The 20,838-nt window shown below is 47.5% G+C and overlaps 1 protein-coding gene across 2 annotated transcripts in view; it reads right to left on the bottom strand.

The window, feature by feature from the left end:
- Positions 1–15,830: 15,830 nt before the first annotated feature.
- PLEKHA8 (pleckstrin homology domain containing A8) overlaps positions 15,831–20,838 on the bottom strand; it is a 51,141-nt gene continuing 46,133 nt past the window's right edge. For both annotated transcript variants that reach the window (XM_078766411.1, XM_078766412.1), the window contains exons 13-14: positions 20,295–20,356; positions 15,831–17,255 (exon numbers count right to left, since the gene is read on the bottom strand). In XM_078766411.1, the coding sequence (XP_078622537.1) occupies positions 17,058–17,255; positions 20,295–20,356 (260 nt within the window). In that variant the 3' untranslated portion in view covers positions 15,831–17,057. The remainder of the gene's footprint in view (positions 17,256–20,294; positions 20,357–20,838) is intronic.

The raw sequence follows: 20,838 nt of genomic DNA, 5'->3' as shown, positions 1-20,838 counted from the left end.
CCGGACAGCGTTAGATAGGGTTTACGGACTAGGGATTCGCTATTACCTAAGTACTAACGCCGCCCAGAAACGAGGAAATAATCCCAGCCCGAATCACGGGTGTTAGTGGAAACGCCGAGCGGTAGCGACCCGTGACCCGAGCCGTTAGCAATGACTAGCCCGATCCAAGCGGTTCGTAATCGTGCCACGCTTACCCAATGGAGGAAATGACTGAAACGGTCGAATTTTGGAAGAAAAGGATTAACAGAATTTATTTACACTTTGTACAATCAGAAGAAGCAGAAAACACAGTGCATCCTTAATCACAGTCTTAACTTATCCCTGGACAGACGGGCCCGTCACATTCAGACACACTCACACGGGGTTGCAGACGAACAGGTCGATGGTCCAGGGATGCGTCCAGGCAGCTCGCTCTCCGGTCCCCAACTCGCACCGCGAAGCAGATGAACCAGACGACAGGAGCGCTCCGCATGTCGTTTGGCGCGCACGGGATTATTATATGGCAATGGTAGGCTGGCTTCGGCGGTTACGCTCGCGGCTCAGCCGCGTACGTAATAAGCGAACAGTTCCAATAACCGTGAACAATGCGCTCTTCAGTACAATAGTCTTGCAATGCGCGACTCCATTCAGTCCTCGTATATCCCTTCATAAGCGCCTCTCCCTTATCATCTGCTTCATTAGCGCCATCTGCATGGTGAGCCTGATGACCCGGTGGGGGGTTGCCTGGAGCATGACTTTGCAATTTGGCCAACCCTAGGTCATGTCACGTGATGAGCCACAGGAGCTCAACAAACTGCACTTTTTCGTGACTGCTGACAGTAAATAAGAGGATGAACGAGACGACCTTATGTGACAAGAGTACATGAAACCCGCCGATCGCCCTTGTATGAAATATCGTCGGTTAATTTGTGTCGTGTCTTTTGAGGCCTTGTACCTTGTCCGACCTTGAGGCTTTGTTTTTCTCTCAGTGGTCCATCTATTGTGCTCCAACTACTTTAGTTCTCTGTTTTTTCCCAGTCTTTTCACCCCGTACGTCCTTGTTTAAAATCTCAACTCAAAAACAAAAAAACCCCAAAAAAGAAATTTCCTTCCCTGTTCTTATTCATTGTTCTTATTCGTTCGCTCGTTCTTCACCCACATTTCCCACACTTCACCCACAATGTTTAAACTTTCCCCTGAAGTTCTGTATTCTGTCGTGTATTATAACACCTTTTTCTTCCTCTTCTTTAAAAGGATGCTTTCGACTTGCTCACCAAATCTATTCATTCCAAAAAAAAATTCCATCTCTTACAGTGCCTCTTTCATACACTCCCTAAACTCTCCTACTCTCCACCCCCCCCCCCCCCCTCCACCGTCCTTAAACGTATTTTTGACTCGAAGGTCACAAGAAACTCATTTTGCAATAAATGTGCGTTTCCCATTAATCGTACTTTCCAAAATCCAATATCACCCCTCCCCTCCAAATCCTCCCCATCACCCCTCCCCTCCAAATCTTCCCCATCACCCCTCCCCTCCAAATCTTCACCATCACCCATCCCTTTCAAAACTCCCCCCTTGCCCCTCCCCTCCTAATCCTCCCCATCACCCATCCCTTTCAAAACTCCCCCCTTGCCCCTTCTCTCCTAAACTCCCCCCACACCCTTCCCTCCAAGACTCCCTCTCACCCCTCCCCTCAAAGACTCCCTCCTCGCCCCTCCCCTTCAAATCTCCCCACCCTCATTTCTTCTCCATTTCCCCCCTCTGACCCCTCCTCCTCAAAGCATCCTTCCCGCTTCTTCCCCCTTCCAACTCTCACCTCCATCTCCCCCAACCTTCTGCCTCCCTCTTCCCCCTCCTCAAATAACACCTCACTGTGCCTCACCCAATCACCATCAAACCTTTTGTCCGCCCCATCCTTCCCTTTCTCCAAGCTATTCTGAAATCTCTGACACACCTCCAACAGCTCTCCCTACCAGACAGCGTTCCTCCTCTTCCACATCTTACCCTACCCCTCCCCCCCCCCTGTTCTGTATCCGATTCCCCCCCCCCCCTTCCTCATCATTAACGGTATGGCCCTCAAACATCCGGGGCCTTCGTTCAAACTTAACTGATCTCTCCATACAGGTTGCTTCTGACAAACCAGACGTGATCTGCTTAACAGAAACTTTCCACCTTCATGATGTCTCCGATTCCTTAGTATCTCTCCCGGGTTACTCCCTCCTCTGGTATGATAGACCTGAGCCTATGCCTGGAGGTGGGGTTGCTATCTTTATCAAAAACTCTCTTTCTCACTCGCCCTGCACTGCCCTCTCTCCACCTCACCCCCAGGAATACCTCTGGCTACGGCTTCCCCTTCGCTCCCACCTCTTGTTCATTTGTGTGTTGTACCGTCCACCAAACAGTGATGACTCCATCTACATCTCGCTGTCTGATAATATGGACCAACTTCTATCTACTCATCCCAACTCTCTCTTAATCATATGTGGTGATTTCAATTGTCACCATGCCAGTTGGCTGGGTGTGGGTACCTCTCTCACCAGCCATGGCTCCTCAGCAAAGGACTTCTGCGACTCACTGGGACTGACACAATCTGTCAATTTCCCGACCCGGATCTCAGTCAATGGAGCATCTTCTCTGCTGGACTTGGTTATGACTAATTACCCTGAAAATGTCCGCTACTCTTCTTCTGCTCCAATCGGCTCATCTGATCATGTGCTTGTTAAAGTGGACATCTCTCTGACCATTCTCAGGGAGCCTCCTCAGCGTCGACGAGTCTGGCATGTCACTCAGGCCAACTGGCTCGGTCTTCAAGCAGCCATCAATCATCTGGACTGGTCTCCCATCTCTACCACCTCTGACATCAAATCAGCCTGGGAATTCTTCCAAAGTAAATTGCTCTCTCTCATGCACAGATTTATCCCATCTCGTCTTCAGTTGTCATACCCCTCCTCCCATCCAGGGTACACGGATTCTTGTGGTGAGGCTGTTGCCCAGAAACAACTTGCCTCCGTCTCCTGGAAAGCAAATCCAACGGAAGGAAATCTCATTTCCTTTCACAAAGCCCGAAACAAGTGTGTATCCACCCTCAGGAGAGCCAGGAAACAATTTCTCTCTGTTCTCAAGACCGAACTCTCTTATCTGTCTCCCTCTTCCAAATCCTGGTGGCGTCTGGTCAAATCTGTTTCTGGTGTTTGTTCCCCCTCCCTTGTGTGTTGTAATAAACCACTGAATAAAACACTGCAGGGGAAAGTTTAAACAAATTCAAATGATATTTAAAAAAACCATGAAAAACAATGAAAAGTCCCTAAGTGAGGACGTAGATTTGAGAAAGAAGGAGAAAGGATTGAATGAGTATGGAGGAAATTAGAGTTGGAAAGGCTGGAGAGGTGGAAGAAAAAGGAGATAAAGGGGGCGGGGCACAATGTGAGACAAGGGGGCGAGAGAACAAGCACGTGTCCACGAGGAGAGAAAGAATTAATAAATATATATATATATTTTATTTAAAACATTTGACAAAGGATAAGATGTTCATGGGAGGTAGGGGGGGGAAAGAAAATCAAAGAAACTAGCAAATGCAACGAAGGAAAGAACTTATATTCACAATATACCGACGGGGGGGGGGGGGGGGGGGTGGGAGGCTGGATAGACGAGGCTGCACACGAGGTGCGAACAAAAACCGACTAATTACACACAAGTTTGCAATAATTACAAAACCAAAACTAACGAGAAACACACAGTAACACATACGCAATTAAATAGCCAGTGGAAATTTGACAAAGACACGAATGGGAAAATACTCAAACTTTGATGCCATGAGAGATTGAAGCAAGCCTCTTAGCTCGAGGGACCGGAAATCAAAGTCCAAATTATATTCTACACATTCTCACAATAAAGGTTTGTTGAAAATTTGATAACAAAAGCTCAAATGGTAAAAATAAAAGTTATGGCGTGCACACAGGAATGCAAAACACCATCCCCCACTGCACGAGGCTTGTAGGGGGCGGCGTTGGGGTTAATAAATATTGTTCATCCCACACTCCCCAACAGGTTCTAATGACTTGAGGACTTGAAAAAAGTTTGCCTATTAATCGTCACTTCGTGTTACCTTATCTGGACCAAGCAAAGATCCCGAGTGGTGGGTGGCGGAATCGTATTTGGTCTTCATCGGTTCATCATACTCCATCTAGCAACGAACCAATTACCATCAACCCAGCCTTTTCAGGCTATCACAAAGTGGTCTTCAACGAGAGGCCGTAATATTGGCAATCTTATGTGCTCGCACTTGATTGTGGAATTGAAAGACAGCACATTGTAAAAAGAGTAGGCCAATGTGTGTCGGTAACAAACAATCCCCGTTCAAAGTCAGCTCTACCTTACACATTAATGGTGCAAGTTAGAGTCCCTGTATAAAGAGAGTTGCGCCATGCGCTGACCCGAGATTTCTGGTCACGTGATTTCGTGGCGCCATTTTGTGTCTAACTTCACCGTGCGTGAACGTCAGCTTGGTACGGGAATGTTGTTTATTGCCAAACAAAATGACTGGTTGTTCTGCTTTTGGTTGTTCAAACCAATCTGGGAAATATAAGATGTATAGATTTCCAAGTGATAAAGTCAGAAGACAAATTTGGGAAGCGAAAGTCAGACGAAAGAGCTGGAAAGCGGTGAAGCCGTATCGCCTTCTCGCCGTATCGTGAGCAGTCTCTCCGTCTGTAGTCATATTCAAGTCTTCACTTGTCGGAGTAGTGATGAGTCTCACTTGTGAGGAGTGAACGGAGTAGTGATGAGTCTCACTTGTGAGGAGTGAACGGAGTAGTGATGAGTCTCACTTGTGAGGAGTGAACGGAGTAGTGATGAGTCTCACTTGTGAGGAGTGAACGGAGTAGTGATGAGTCTCACTTGTGAGGAGTGAACGGAGTAGTGATGAGTCTCACTTGTGAGGAGTGAACGGAGTAGTGATGAGTCTCACTTGTGAGGAGTGAACGGAGTAGTGATGAGTCTCACTTGTGAGGAGTGAACGGAGTAGTGATGAGTCTCACTTGTGAGGAGTGAACAGAGTAGTGATGAGTCTCACTTGTGAGGAGTGAACGGAGTAGTGATGAGTCTCACTTGTGAGGAGTGAACGGAGTAGTGATGAGTCTCACTTGTGAGGAGTGAACGGAGTAGTGATGAGTTTCACTTGTGAGGAGTGAACGGAGTAGTGATGAGTTTCACTTGTGAGGAGTGAACGTAGTGGGATGAAGTGTTGGTCTGGTCAGAGTGTTGTATTACGGGCAGAGTTTTCTTACGGTCTGAATGTATGAATCATGTTCTGTACTGAATGTATGAACCAAGTTTTGTACTGAATGTTTACTGTGTTGGCCTCATCGTGTTCCTGGTGAAATTAAACAAGTTATGGTGAATACGACGTCTTATCTGTGCTTTTCCATATCTGTTCGACTAGACGAACCGTGCACACTGCAGGTATTTTTAAAAGTTTTTTCTCCGTTTAATTACGGCTTGGCGCAGTCGAAAATTAAGTGTTAATTAAGTCGCCAGCTATGAAACATATTAATCGATCAGGCAATATCCATCAGAGTTCTGGGCAAGGGTGTAGTAATAAATGAACGTTTCAATCTTACTAGATGCCGATGACGTTTTCCTTATGTCAGAGACAGAAGCTGACTTGCAGCTTGTTAAATCATTACAATGGAAATTGAATATAAATGTCGATAAAACTAAAGTTGTACACTATAGAAATATGGCAATACCACGTACAGAATTTGTTTTAAGTGTGTTAGACTATATGTCGGCTGGAAGTCCTACACCGGAATTGCTCTCGGCACCCTTAAAAAAATATTGGATATGCCCACACTCCTTTCTAAAAGTTATTAAAATTCAGAGGACGACAGCATTGGTTTGTCTTACTTATAATGTTAGCTCTTATATGCAGTGTTGGCTTGTAATATGCATTGCCATACCACTTTTAATATCACCACACAGCTCTTTTTCACGGCAATAGCTGAGTTTTTGACAAAACAAATATCACCTGTATGTAATAATAAGACTAAATATGTGTAGTAAAATTTTTTTTCGCAGGTTTAGAATATATTGTTACAGACACGACTTTGATGTTAAGGTGGGCCGAGCGGAATGGCCGTCGTGTCCGCACAAATTACCCGACTATACTCGACGTCGACGGAGTCGCGCTACGCTGGCTCAATAAGAAAAAGAAGACACCCGGCTGGGTTATAATGACACAATACGACACCAGGGGTTCAGTTCTCAAGACCTCCGGAGGAGGTTATATTAAGGCGGAAGGTTAGATTACAACTACAAGAGGGACAGCATAGAAAGACAGGCACTTAGACACACTCTTATATTAACCCTAGACAGACCACAGATAAACGGGACAACGCTGACTCACACGGGGTTTGATGGCTAGGAAAGGCAGATAGCGATGGCTCAAGGTGCACTCTTGGCTCAAAGCAGGGTACACGGTTCGGTCCAGAGATGCGGGGAGGTCTCGTCGCAGCGCTCAGAGGTGACGTTCTTTCTCAGGCCTCTCCAAACTCAGGCGCATCTGTTTCAGCGCTCGCAGGTCCGTCTTTCTCCAGCTGGGGGCGAATCTGACGTCACATCCGGCGCGTGGCCGCGTATATCCGGCGGGGAGTGACACGCCCTCGGCTCGTTAGCTCCGCCTCGTGGAATCGGCACGTTGCTTCTCATTGGGTGCGTGCGGGGGGGGTTACTGGCTCCGCCCCCGACGAGGAGCTGACAGCCAGCCCCTTCGGGGTAACCCCGTGGAGCGCATGGTCTGGAGCTAATCGAGCCGGTGTGAGGACGCATCCTCCCCCGCTCCGCCGCCATCCCCTCTGTTGTTGTTGTAATTGTTGTTGTAGTTGTTGTTATTGTTGTTGTTTGGGGAAGAAGATGGGAGGAGGTATGGGAAAGGTCCTAAACTCACTACTGATGCCATATAATCACATTCTGGTGCAACGAAGAGTCATAATTAATGGAAACGAGGCCTTAACTGACATAGATTAAGAATAACTAGGAAGATGTCCGAAAGTTGTCTACGTGTGGTGCGGTGGACCTGGGCACGACATTTAATGGGGGAATAAGGGGAAGGTCGGCTCTACTGATTGTTATTTACATGCAATGGGACTAGGGAATGGGGGACTGGGGAAAGTTGGGGAGTATTGGAGAAAATAGGGGAATATTTACAAGCGGATATGGAGGCCAAATTCCATATTCGCAACATTGCACCCTTCTCTACCCTCGGGGCGTCCCGACCCGATAAATTTTTACCTACTTTAGTGTGGCACGCAATGTAGTTCCCTCTACTATTAACTCTACCCTGAGTGCGACAGTTTTACAGATATTCACAAATGAGTAAATATGTCCCCCTGCGACGTTGCACCCTTCTCCTCACAGAAACACACCCACAGGATAACCGAATCCGGAAAGAATCCTCAAACTAAACATACAGCCGGTAGGGAGCATTATTTACAAGACTACGCTGCTATTTACACTACGATCCAGGACCTGTTTTTGGAGGAACACATGCAGATGTTATGCATAGAGAGAGCGCGCTTGCCAACATCGATACACCAACCCACGAGTGCTCTGTGGCCGACGGCCTTTAATAACGTGCAGAGCACCCTTCCCGAGCATCAACAGCACCACCCCACCACCAATCGGTGCAGTCACCATTGTTCATTGGAATAAAAATAAATGCGACAACCCCTAACCCTGCAGGTGTCTCTTGCTCTTCTTGTGGTGCACTTGGTGTCAACTAAAAGTGGTTCACCTGTATGGCATAGGTGCCACGTTGACCCATAGGTCCATCCCCGGGTGGTGCTTGGCCGCAAACGAACTGCGGTCCATTGTGGGTGGCCACAAACATTGCGGTCCATATGGTGTATCGATCCCGGCAGCAAACAGCGAAAGTGCAGGCCCACAACTGCGCAGCCAGCACCTCTCTCTCCTCTCTCTCTACCCCAAAGCCAGATCCTCGGAGGTGGGAGACAAAAGAAGAAACAAGTGAGTAAGGTGGTAAGGGCGCAAAAGTGCACGCAATGTAAGGTGATGCACACTGGGGGCACATGGGAACCAGGTGAGACAGGTACGTTCCTATCGTACGCCCCCCCCCACCAGGTAACCTACATGGCCCCTCCCTTACCCCTTACTGTATCCACACAACACAACACTACCCATAAACATCTACTTTACAAATCAACAAACATCCCTACTGTCTTCCCCGTTCCTCCCATAAACCAAATTCGTCTTCTCTCCCTCCTAACCAATCAAATTTGCCATTTCCAACTCTCATCAAAATTTGCCATCTCCAACTCAACATCAAAATTTGCCATCACCAATTCATCATCAGTCCCTCCTAAGGAGGGAGAGATGGAATCACCCCAATGTCTCATCCACGTCGTGATGCGTCTCACCAATCCTCACAGCAATTCTCATTTCTGCGACACAAACAAAGAAAACACAGGTGTGGAGTCATCATCATCACCACAGGTAAGTGGCTGCGTATGGTGCGACAGGTTCATCAATCCTAACTATCTCCTAAATGACTTTAACAACTTTACACTACCCGGGGTCTTTCTCCGGCCAACCCATTGGCCCTCTTACACTATGGGTTCTAAAAACCAATTCCCATTGGCCAAACTGTGGTGCTTTTCAATTTGGGGTCTCACTCCCCCGATTCATCTCCCGGTGCCCTCGCACAATTTCTGGGCTGCGGCGTGTACCTCTCCCAGTGGGTCTACCCACCTGCACACCTCCACCACTGCAGTTGCCTCCGAGCTTACCTGCTCCTCACCCTAACCTAACTACCTGGGGAAGGCCCTCTGGCTCTCTCCCCACTCCGTGCCCTCTCTGGCACTGGGCTGCCCGATCCACACCCGGGATCCTCAGGCACCCACTCACAACTACCGGCTCCCAGAGCCCACCTGCGGCCTCACCTGGCCGACATCCTCACAGTGGTGGAGTGCCCAACCAACTACACACACTAACAGGCTACACGCCCAGCCATTTCCACAACACTAATGCACCCATCCACAACACCATTCTGCAACCGCACCACAAATGCCAATATCCAACCACAATTTACCTGCACCCTCTACCTAACACTTACACTACCCGCCCCGGGTACTCGTGAAAGGGGTCCACTCTTCCCCCATCCACACCTTCGCACCATGCACACCACTCCGTACCACTCACTCCAACTCTCTCCACACACCTGTACCTGCACACCTGTGCTCTCACACCTGGTGCCACCGGCACCCTTCTCTCCCCAAGCGCATTCGCGCTGATCCACACACTCACTACTCATACACTGCTCCACACACCTGTCCAATTGCACACCTGTGCAATCACACCTGTTCCATCCTCACACACACGGCATCATCTCAGCTAACTACTCCCCTCTGAACTTGCGCTTCCCAGTCGTCCCTTTAAACTATTGCGCTCCCTCGTCATTATCATCCATACTAATCTACCTGCGTCCCCACTACAGGTATCAGTCACTAACTAATCTTAACGTTACCTAATGTCAATCTTCGCTAGATCCCTACGCACAATATCCTAACCCACCCGGGCTAGTTTTCACTGCCATACACCCCCATAAGCTATAGCGCATTTGCCCCACCTGTGAGGGATGGTGGATTTGCCATCCCACCACATCGGGGGTCTCTCACTACCAATTTTGCACATCTAATTTCAACAAATTAAAAATTTGCCAATCACTGCCCATCATCTGCCAATCACTACTGCCAATCCCTTGCCAATCATCAAATTTTGTTTTTCTCTAATTTTGGGTCCAAAACACTAACCTCATCACCCAGTCTACTCACTACTGCCTCTCGGTGCGCCAATTCCTGTCCAAAGCCTGGCTTCGTAAAGCCAAGCAATGGATGCTGGTTGTTTTGTGCCAGCGGCTGGATGCGTCCGGCACTCGGTGCAGGGACGGGGGCTTACCCGTGCCGAGATCCCACGCACCACCTCGGCGTGGAGCCATCCAATGCCCCGATCTCGACCTGCCGGCACGTCTCACCAAAAAGTGGTCGCCATGACGACCCTTTCTATCGGGCTGCCAGCTCCGCCTAGTGGAGCCTGGACGCGGCCGTTCAAAGCGAGGCCCAGCACGCACCGAGGGCCCGACTCGGCTATAAGTCGCTCTAACCTCTAACCCGTGTAACGTCGATGCTTCACCTGCATGCTTACACCCCGCAGCCCGTTCCTTGCTCACACATCCAGCCGTTTCCATGCTCCTCGTACCGTTCCTTACACACCCAGGCACACCCATTCCACTCACAGCCTTGGTCACACACCTGACCACCGAACACTTTGGCACACATTCGTTGCTCGCACACCTCACCAATACACCGCTTCGCGCCCCCTCCTCGGTCACCTCCTCTGTGACAATCACAGGTGTGCTCTCATTCGCACACCCAACCACGTGCCTCACCACCAACTCCAGCGTGCATTCCCACTCACGCGCTACCATTCCAGGTGTGCATCCTTCCATCCCAGGTGTACATCCTCGCTCACCTGTCACAACTAACTCACGCTCCATGTCACTCTCACTACTTTCACCTCCATTCCTGACAGCGCACTCACCCTTACTCTTGACAGCGCACTCTTTCCTCGTGCACCTGTCCGTCACACACCTGTCCGTCACACACCTTTCTCGCGCACACTCTTGCGTTACACCCTCTGTAACACTCCCCACAGGTGTGCATTCTTCCTTCCCTTTGACAGCGCACTCTTTCCTCAGGCACCTGTCCGTTACACACCTTTCTCGCGCACACTCTTGCGCACACTCTCCCGTCACACCCTCTGTAACACTCACCACACCACGCTTCCATGTGCTCCCTCGCACACGCGCTATGACCGACTCACTCTCGCCAGCACACTCACTCCTTGGCACGCACTTTTTCCTCACACACCCCAGAGTCGGACTTTCTCGCACACCTCCTCTTTCGCACACCAGACCTGTCGCACACTTCACCAACGGCCTCTCACGAACACCCGGGTCTATCTCGACCCCCAAGCTTATTAAATCCCCTGGCGCTTCATACGCACGACCATATTGGTCACCACTTACACCGGGTCCTCTTCCTCTTCGCTTCTCCTCCATCACCTGCGAATCCCTCATCCGGTTAATGAGCACATCACGATCCAAACACAGACTTTGGACCAATTCTTTTATCTCCTCTTTTATCTCCTTGTTATCCCCTCTCCGTCGCTTCTTAATTTCGCTCACCCCTTCTTCCACTTCTTCTAATTTGTGCCTCACCTCTTTTATTCCCCGGTACGTCTCCTCAAGCTCGTCCTCCAAGGCTACCTTGACCGTTTCCATGTGCGTCCTCACCTGCCGGTCCTTCGTCTCCATTACCTCTATCACCTCGTCCAACCTCGTTGTCAGTCCCTCACGTACCATCTGACATTCCCTCTTCGTCGCCACCAAGTCATCTTTTAGTTCTCTCTGTGTCGCTTTTAAACCTCCTAATACCGCAGTGTTCCTTTGAACCTGCTCCACTAACTCCGTCTGTCCCACCGTCAGCTGCTCCACCTCCTGCGTCAGGTCCTCTATGCCACCTTGCAATTTTACAGTCCCCTTTCTCACCTCTTTCTCCATGCGCTCCTTACAGTGCCTCACCTCCTCGCGCACTCCTCCGACCTCCTCACTCACTCCTCTTCTGATCTCCTCTCCCATCACTTGCATCTCCTGCCCAGATGCCACCCTCATCTGCTCCATTTCCTCCCTGTGAGCATCCAGTTTGGTTTCTACCCCCATTCTGACCCCCTCTATCTGCTGCTCCATTTGTTTAACTTCCCTTTCCGCTTGGTCCCTCATGTCCCTCAATTTGCCTTCCATACTGTTTTCTAACCCCTCTAACCCATTTTTCACTCCCTCTATCTGATTCTCCTGGGCAGCCATTCTATTTTCTACCCCCATTAACCCATTTTTCACTTCTTTTATCCCGTTGTCTAACCCCTCAAAATTATTGTCTATCTTCCCAAATTTCTTGTCTAACTCCTCAAAATTATTGTCTAACCCCTCACTGGTACCCCTCGCTTCGTCCCTCATTACCCCCATTTGGTTTCCCATTACCCCCATTTGCTCACTCTGAGCATCCATCCGGTTCCCCATTACCCCCATTTGGTTTTCCAATCGCTCACTATTCTTTTCCATAAGGGCCGTCATTTGTATAAAAAAAAGTTCCAATCTTCCCAGCGGCGCTACTTCGGTCGCGGGCACGGTGACCAGCGAGGCGCCATTTTGCGCGCCCGCTTCTTCGTGCGTGACGGCGCTATTTTGCGAACCTGCCGCCCTCACTGCTTCGCTCTCCTCCTGTCCCTCATTTTGGTCCTGGATCGACCCTACCTCACTCTCCTTTACCGGACCCCAGCTGTCTTGATCCGCCATAGCGCGACTTGCAAAATTCGAGTTTCGTAAAACAAATCCAATTTTTTTTTTCGTTATAATTTCGTCGAGCGCAGTACGCGCTCCGAATCGATTTTCCCTCCCAAAATTTGGGCCTAATAAATTTAGTCCCGGGTTCGAATTCCACTCCTCGACACCAATTGTTACAGACACGACTTTGATGTTAAGGTGGGCCGAGCGGAATGGCCGTCGTGTCCGCACAAATTACCCGACTATACTCGACGTCGACGGAGTCGCGCTACGCTGGCTCAATAAGAAAAAGAAGACACCCGGCTGGGTTATAATGACACAATACGACACCAGGGGTTCAGTTCTCAAGACCTCCGGAGGAGGTTATATTAAGGCGGAAGGTTAGATTACAACTACAAGAGGGACAGCATAGAAAGACAGGCACTTAGACACACTCTTATATTAACCCTAGACAGACCACAGATAAACGGGACAACGCTGACTCACACGGGGTTTGATGGCTAGGAAAGGCAGATAGCGATGGCTCAAGGTGCACTCTTGGCTCAAAGCAGGGTACACGGTTCGGTCCAGAGATGCGGGGAGGTCTCGTCGCAGCGCTCAGAGGTGACGTTCTTTCTCAGGCCTCTCCAAACTCAGGCGCATCTGTTTCAGCGCTCGCAGGTCCGTCTTTCTCCAGCTGGGGGCGAATCTGACGTCACATCCGGCGCGTGGCCGCGTATATCCGGCGGGGAGTGACACGCCCTCGGCTCGTTAGCTCCGCCTCGTGGAATCGGCACGTTGCTTCTCATTGGGTGCGTGCGGGGGGGGTTGCTGGCTCCGCCCCCGACGAGGAGCTGACAGCCAGCCCCTTCGGGGTAACCCCGTGGAGCGCATGGTCTGGAGCTAATCGAGCCGGTGTGAGGACGCATCCTCCCCCGCTCCGCCGCCATCCCCTCTGTTGTTGTTGTAATTGTTGTTGTAGTTGTTGTTATTGTTGTTGTTTGGGGAAGAAGATGGGAGGAGGTATGGGAAAGGTCCTAAACTCACTACTGATGCCATATAATCACATTCTGGTGCAACGAAGAGTCATAATTAATGGAAACGAGGCCTTAACTGACATAGATTAAGAATAACTAGGAAGATGTCCGAAAGTTGTCTACGTGTGGTGCGGTGGACCTGGGCACGACATTTAATGGGGGAATAAGGGGAAGGTCGGCTCTACTGATTGTTATTTACATGCAATGGGACTAGGGAATGGGGGACTGGGGAAAGTTGGGGAGTATTGGAGAAAATAGGGGAATATTTACAAGCGGATATGGAGGCCAAATTCCATATTCGCAACAATATCACCCCATATCGCGAATGTACATGTATATCTAATCCGACACACTTAGACACAAAATGGCGTCCAAATTTGAGTTGACACAACTCTCTTTATACAGGGACTCTAGTGCAAGTCAGAGGCTCGTTTGTGTTCATACAAGTACCCAAAGCAGCACCAAACTCGAACCCACATGGCCATGGAAACATTAGTGCTCTTTGCAACAAAAAGATCAAATCTCGTGCAGGAAGAAAGAAAACAAAGAGTGACCGAATGTCGTTTTGTTAACAGGTCACTGTGACCTCCACAAAATGTCTCCGAGCAGACGACTTCGTGAGGGTCATTAATTCAGCCCATGGCTGTGAAAGGCTTTTTGAAATAAAGCGATAGTTATTTTTATTTATTTATTATTATCGGGCTGGGAATCAGCACAGTCTCTGGATATCATCCAAAGAACTTGCTTTCAGATCCATCAAACTTCAAGAAAACTTTGTCACTTCCAACAAAGTGACCAAACTAAAAACTGTCTCAAGATCGTCTCTCAAATTCATTCCAAGTTCTCAAGTCTCGGCTTTTCCCCCAAAACCAATCATCCCTGTTTGTTCTCCACCAATCCGATTTGTAAGACGTGGTTCCTAAAAGTAAACCTCAGGTACACAGATTGTAAATATCAGGACAAGGGCATTGGGATACATCATTTTACTTGAACAAGGACACGTGTGCTGGCAGGATAGGTTAGAGGTGCGCACGCATCAATGTGTGCGTCGTCCCTTTGATGGACATTAAGCAGGGTGTCCGATCTGCCAGCATTAGTTGGTGAACCTAAATATATCCCAAGTTGTACTACGACAAAAAGGAGGCAGGTTATCGCCAGTATCAGGAACAAATCAACTTCCTGGCCAAACGGTGTGTAACAAGTGGTCTCGTCTCGGCCACTACTTACCATCTCAGAGTACGATTATCTGGTCAGCAACTCCGAAACTACAGCCAAAGTTACGTTCCTGAGTTGTTCGCACGTCACCCATGAATGGCCGTCTTCGACTACGAAGGGCAACCACGAATGCCAGGCGGGAGAAATCGACAGGTTATGGGATTTGTACCAGAGATCTCAGCACAAGTTGTGGGAGTCAGATGGGAACACCAAACGGAACAATTTTCACACAACTCCGATTGTTCAGCAATTATTTTTTTTTGTATACAAGATCGAGGTTCGTGTAAGAGCTAACATTAATCACAAAAAGACAAACTGACACATAAAACATAAGATAAAGGGAGCGGGAGACAAGATGGGGAGAGAGAGAGGGAAGCACACAAGTACAACATTTGAGAGCAGGGACATCGGGAGATCTGTGGGAGGGAGAGGACTCGGGAGGAGGGTGCAGGAGAATGGGAGGCGAGAGAAGTATAAAACACATGGACACTGCTGGGACTTCCAGGAAAGAAGTGGATCTGGGGTGAATTAATGGGGGTAAAAAAGATCAAGGTTTTGGATGGGGATGGGGAAAATAAGAGATGGTGGTGAAATTCAAATTTGATTCAAATGTCACGACTCGAGAAGTCGTAGCACCAATGGATTATTCCCTTCATTTCCGCACACCAGCCATCATGAACAAGCTTACAACGGAAGATCCAAACCTGTGCGCAAGTGACTCTGGTAACCATCGCCATGAAGTTAAACATTCACAGGTATGAATAAAACCACCTTTAGAGGCCATTTTTCCCCGCAAAGCGGGGGTTGGCCTTTTTCAGGAACCGAGGTTGTTGTTGTTTTTCTGGTCCCCTTTTTGAAGCAATGTTTTACGGCCGGATGCCCTTCCTGACGCCAACCCTTTTTGCCGCCTTTAACGACAACCAGGGAATTACCAGTGAACTGGTACTCAATTAGCCGACCTCGGAAGGATGACAGGCTGAGTCAACCCCCCTGGCGTTAATTCAGCGATCGACTGGGATTCGAACCCAGGATCCTAGGATCCTAAGCCGGCACCCTAGCCGCTAGCCCAACACCAGGGTTTCATGCATTTCATGCATTTCAACAGGTATGAATGGTACCTGCACAAAATGCACCTACACAAAATTGTACCTGCACAAAAACAAAGGACACATTAACATAAGAAATAACTTGTGCAAATGAGGTTGATAGAAATTTTGTTTAAAATGAAAAGTTTATTCTTCATTTAAAATACACAATTGAGATTTTTTTTCTTTTTCGTAATCCAATAAGGAAGTCCTCCAAAGACGGACAAGGAAGAAGAAAAAAATGCGATTTGCAATCCAAAAAGAATATTTCATTAATTTGCATGGATTTCTACATCAAACCGGAGAGGTGCGCAATTCGCAGAGCACCTGAAAAAAAAATAAGGAAAACAAATATGACGATTGTACATCGAATGAGAGACGCAACGCATGCGGAAGAAAGTCGGTTAAACATCCTTGGGCAGGTTATGTACAAATATTCGCTCTGGTGACAAAACTACGCAGCTTCGAGTGGGAACATTAGACACCGCACCATCCGTAGTGTTGCAAACAGGCACCTGGCATGAACAAATGCGACTTAGGGAAGATGATTTGATACGTTTGTGCGCTCGAGATTGTCGTCTCATCACAATCATTATCCATGGGGAAACCCCATGATTTGGAAATGCGGATTATACCAAAAATGGGAATCTACGCAAACGAGGTACAAAGAGTTTACCTGCTCCGTCCTTTGGGGGAAATGTAAAAGGTACTGCAGGTAAATGGCATTACCTACATGTGCCATAACTTTGTGAGTTATTGGAGGATGAGGTTGAGGGTCCAGGTCTTACAAGTGTTGCACATTTGTTTGCTATACATTGGGAATAAACCATAGTATTACATAAATATACATGCATATACATTATACATACACGTACATACATGTACATACATATACATATGTATATAGACACTGTATATTAAACCAGGAAATCAGATTAAAACCCTCTCGATAAAATTCACAAAAGGTGAGAAAGGTAATCAGGTTGTTCAAATTACACCACCACCATCACACACATGGTCTCAAGATCGAGCCATCTGAGGTGAGAACCACCGAGCGCAGGTTAAACCAACACCACCTGACCTGATCTTTGTCTACGAAAGATCGGACGATATGATGACGAGAATAGAAACGAAAGACTTATCCAGTAATGTTCATTTTTATTCTCATCACCAGATTAAGCATTTATCTTGCCCGGTAGAAAGTCAAGACCAAAAATGGAGATAGTCACATTATTCCCGTAGGAAATAGAGAACAGCTGAACAGCGGCTCTTAAATCCTCGGCCGCGCATTACAATCCGATACACCTGTCCACGATCGACCAAGACCGAGACCAAAATCAAGACCAAGACTCACACGACGTCATCAGACTCGAGGCCGTGCGCGTCATAGAACAAGTCGAGCGTCAGCAGCTGCCGCTCCATCGCGCCAAGGTAAACGGTAAGATCCTTTTGCAGCTGGGTGCGGAAGGAGGGTCGTTCTTCATCGCCAGGATGGATGGCCATGGCTGCAAGGAAGGTGTCGAGTGCAGGAACCGCGTGCAGTGCCAGCTAGACGTTGTGGGGAGCAAGGGTGGGTTAAGGTCAAGTTCACATCGACAGAGGACACACAAAGCAGTGCCCAATGCCAGGGACTTTACCTGGGATATCTTGAACAGTTTTGCTCGAAGAAAGAGAGAAAGAGAACTTCTCTTATGCAGGAGGAAAAACGCTATCGGTTATCCCAGCTAGAACTACCATGGTCAGTGACAGCATTCAAAATGTGGTTTTGTGGGTGCTGACGTCAGAGGTCAAAGATTGCGTTAGAGCAACAGACCGGACCCATCATGGAAGGTTTACAAATTAAATAGAAAGAGCACCAGCGCACACACATGCACACGCACACTGTTCCGCAAAATCGCGGTTTAATTTCCCAATTTGCGGCCTTTGTTTTTTCACGGTTTATCAGGGGCGCAAAAAAAAAAAATTCACGAGCCGTGAAAATGACATTTATAAACCCATCTTTTAGCAGCCATGTACCGTATAAAGCAGCTGGACATATGTACGCAAAAAAACATAGAAGCCGCGAGCATGACTTGCTTATACATTCACTGCTGAGAGTTTTGCGTTTTCATGGCTTTCGCGGACAGGAATTTTAGTCGCACTATAAGCGAGCTTCATGGGATATCCCACCAGATGTGTAAACAAGTCAACCCCACAAATTATAGAATGCAAATTAAATCTACTATTGAAATTAGCAGATAGGCTCAATACGGTATCATCTGATAACATCACCCACAAAAAATGTCCAGGGTATTCACCCCTCCCTCAGCTACCCACAATGCTCGCATTCCTACATATACAGATTGTGTCCTGGATCTCGATCATCCTTCTCGCTCATCGTTCAATCATGGCTCCCAAGGGCAAGACCAGTCGACTCGAGATGCTTCGACTACCAAGAGGCAGAAGAAAGTGATGAGCCTAACCCATAAAGTAGCTTTTAAGGGGAGAGAGTGCGGCCTCTGTGGGCAGGTATTATGGCGTCAACGAATCCACCATTTGCTATACAGGGAAGGAGAAGGCAATTCGTGAGTGTTTCAGCGAGCGCTGCATTGAGTACGAATGTGGTCACCCATGTCACCCACATGGAAAGGATGGACAAGACTCTCAGAATATGGATCGTGGGCAACACGCAGACGAGGGACTTCATGCTGAAAACCATGATGCTGAACCGTTCCCTAAACCCGGTCACCGAGGAGGAGTTGGACGCCATTCCAAAGGTTTCCGAGGAGGAGGAGGCAGGCAGTGATGAGGTAGAGGTACCAAGGTCCAATCTCACAGTCCAGTTCCTGTGAGTTGCTGCAGGACATGTGGTTGCTTGTCGACAGGTTGCAAGACGCTGACCCAGTCATGGAGAGGTTCCTGAAGTTCAGCAGAGGCTTGGATGATGCGCTGCTCCCGTACAAAGAGTGACATCAAAATGTTGGGCAATGTGTCAGGCAGCTCCCCATCACCCATTTCTTCAGCCCTGCTCCCTCCACCTCAAGATCATCAACACCCTCTCCTGTCTTCCTCTCAGCGTCCTCACCAGCATTCTCACCACAGCATCCTCACCTTCTCCTAGCAGATAACCTCTCCCTTCTCCTAACCTCTCCCTTAGTGCACGATTTTGCTGCACCATCATTTGGGTCGCTCTCAAGTTCGAGGAATTCATGGGATTTTAAATCGTCACCATAATCATCATCACCATAATCATCATCACCATAATCATCATCACCATAATCATCATCACCATAATCATAATCACCATAATCATAATCACCATAATCATCATCATTTGAAGTTGCGTGTGTTTGTAAAATAAATTTTTTTAAATTGTACACGATGGTGTTGTGTTTTTTTTTTACTTTCATGGTACGGTATGGTTAAGCACTTTTAACTGTAAGCACATTCCTTCAATAAATTGGAAATGGTACTGTACCTGGTGTTGTCATTTAAAAAAAATTTGTAAGCATTTTTAAAATGAAACTGTAATCATTTGCATTTGCGGTCGAAAACATTTTAAACTTTAAAAATTTTACTCTACGAATCAGGAACCACCGGGAACCTACAATGTATCCCCCTTTTCCCCATTGAAATAATGCCATGGCATACATTTATGGGATTTTCATCGACCTTCGCGGGATTTGCTTCGCCATTTGCGGGACTTCCATCAACTTTCGCTGATTATCGGCGACATTCTCTAATTAGCCTCACCATTCGTGGATTTTGCCTCGCCATTTGCGGTTTGGTCCTCTCAATTCGTGGATTTTCGCGACTCGGGAACCTATCCCACCTTTTTTCCATTGAAACAATGCCCCACTATTCACCGTTTCGCAATTCGCGGATTTTCCAGGAACGTATCCCCCACGAAGCCATGTCCCATGGTATTTGGTTTTCTGTTTCATTATGACTGTACCATATCCTGATGCTGTGTGGACTCTGCATCCCCGTTGATTGGCCCTCTGGTAGCTTGTAACTGTTGCTGTGTTTTTTGCCTGAGGAAGAACTGCTGAAATCGATCTATCTGGGTTTTCCCAACATCTTTCTAGGGCTAGGAGGTAGGGGACGGAGCTAGAGCTAGGAGTTGAGGGATCTTAGTTCCTTTCACATTTCTTTCTACTTTTTCATATTCCTCTTTATTCATTCAAATTCATGTTTCTTCTTTATTTCTCTCTTTCTTTATCTATATGTCTTCGGAGAAGTCAATTCTTGCAGATTTCATTTTTCTGGAAGGCTCACTTGGCTGCGCTTGGATGGGTTTGGGGGCTGAAAGCTGAAATCCGAATCCTATCCAGGTTCCTTCTGGTGACTCCATCTTTGCTCTTTACTTTTTTATTGGTTCCTTCTGATGACTCCAATACAGTATTTAGTTTTCAGTTTCATTATGTATATATATAAAAAAAAATTTTTTTAAATATTATATATATATACATACATACAAATTTTTTTTTATATATATATAACAACAAACCAGCCCACAATTTCTAAATCAAGAACATAAAAAAAGTGTGAGTGCAACAGATAAACACCACACTCCACAGTAGGGATTAACTGAGAGGTTACACTTACCGCAAACACACCACGTACGACCCAACCATGATATTGTCGTAAAGTACGACCATAAGCTGTACCTTGAAGGAGAAGGGAACAACAACAACAAACATAAACATCAATAAAATAGAATAATATATATAAATAAGAATCAAAAAGCAAATGCCAACACTCGAGTTGAAATGCTTCCCAGCCAAGAACAAAATTAAGATTGGTGCCAGAACCGAGAGGAGAATTGAAAGACGTTCAATCGGATTTGGGAAATTTTTAACCCCTGTGATCAAATCTCTCCTGATCAGGTGGTGGTTCGTATGCAGCTTGTAGCTGCTTGGCTGCATCATTTGCTGAGGACACGGATGCAATGCTTCCCATTACCTGCCAGCTGGTACTCATTTTTGTCGATCTCAGAAGGATGACAGGCAGAGTCAACCCACCTGGTGTTAATTCAACGCCATGACAGGGGCTCAAACTCAGGACCCTAAGATGTCAAGTCAGCCACCTTAACCACGAAGCCAACAACAGGGTTTTCCTGAGCATGTGGCCTATAAATATAGAACACAGT

The sequence above is a fragment of the Myxine glutinosa genome, chromosome 12 (genome assembly GCF_964187855.1).
Source record: "Myxine glutinosa chromosome 12, kmMyxGlut1.1, whole genome shotgun sequence".
In the NCBI taxonomy this organism is placed as follows: domain Eukaryota; kingdom Metazoa; phylum Chordata; class Myxini; order Myxiniformes; family Myxinidae; genus Myxine; species Myxine glutinosa.
The sequence above is the reverse complement of the archived record's forward strand: the minus strand, read 5'-3'. Positions and strand labels throughout refer to the sequence as shown.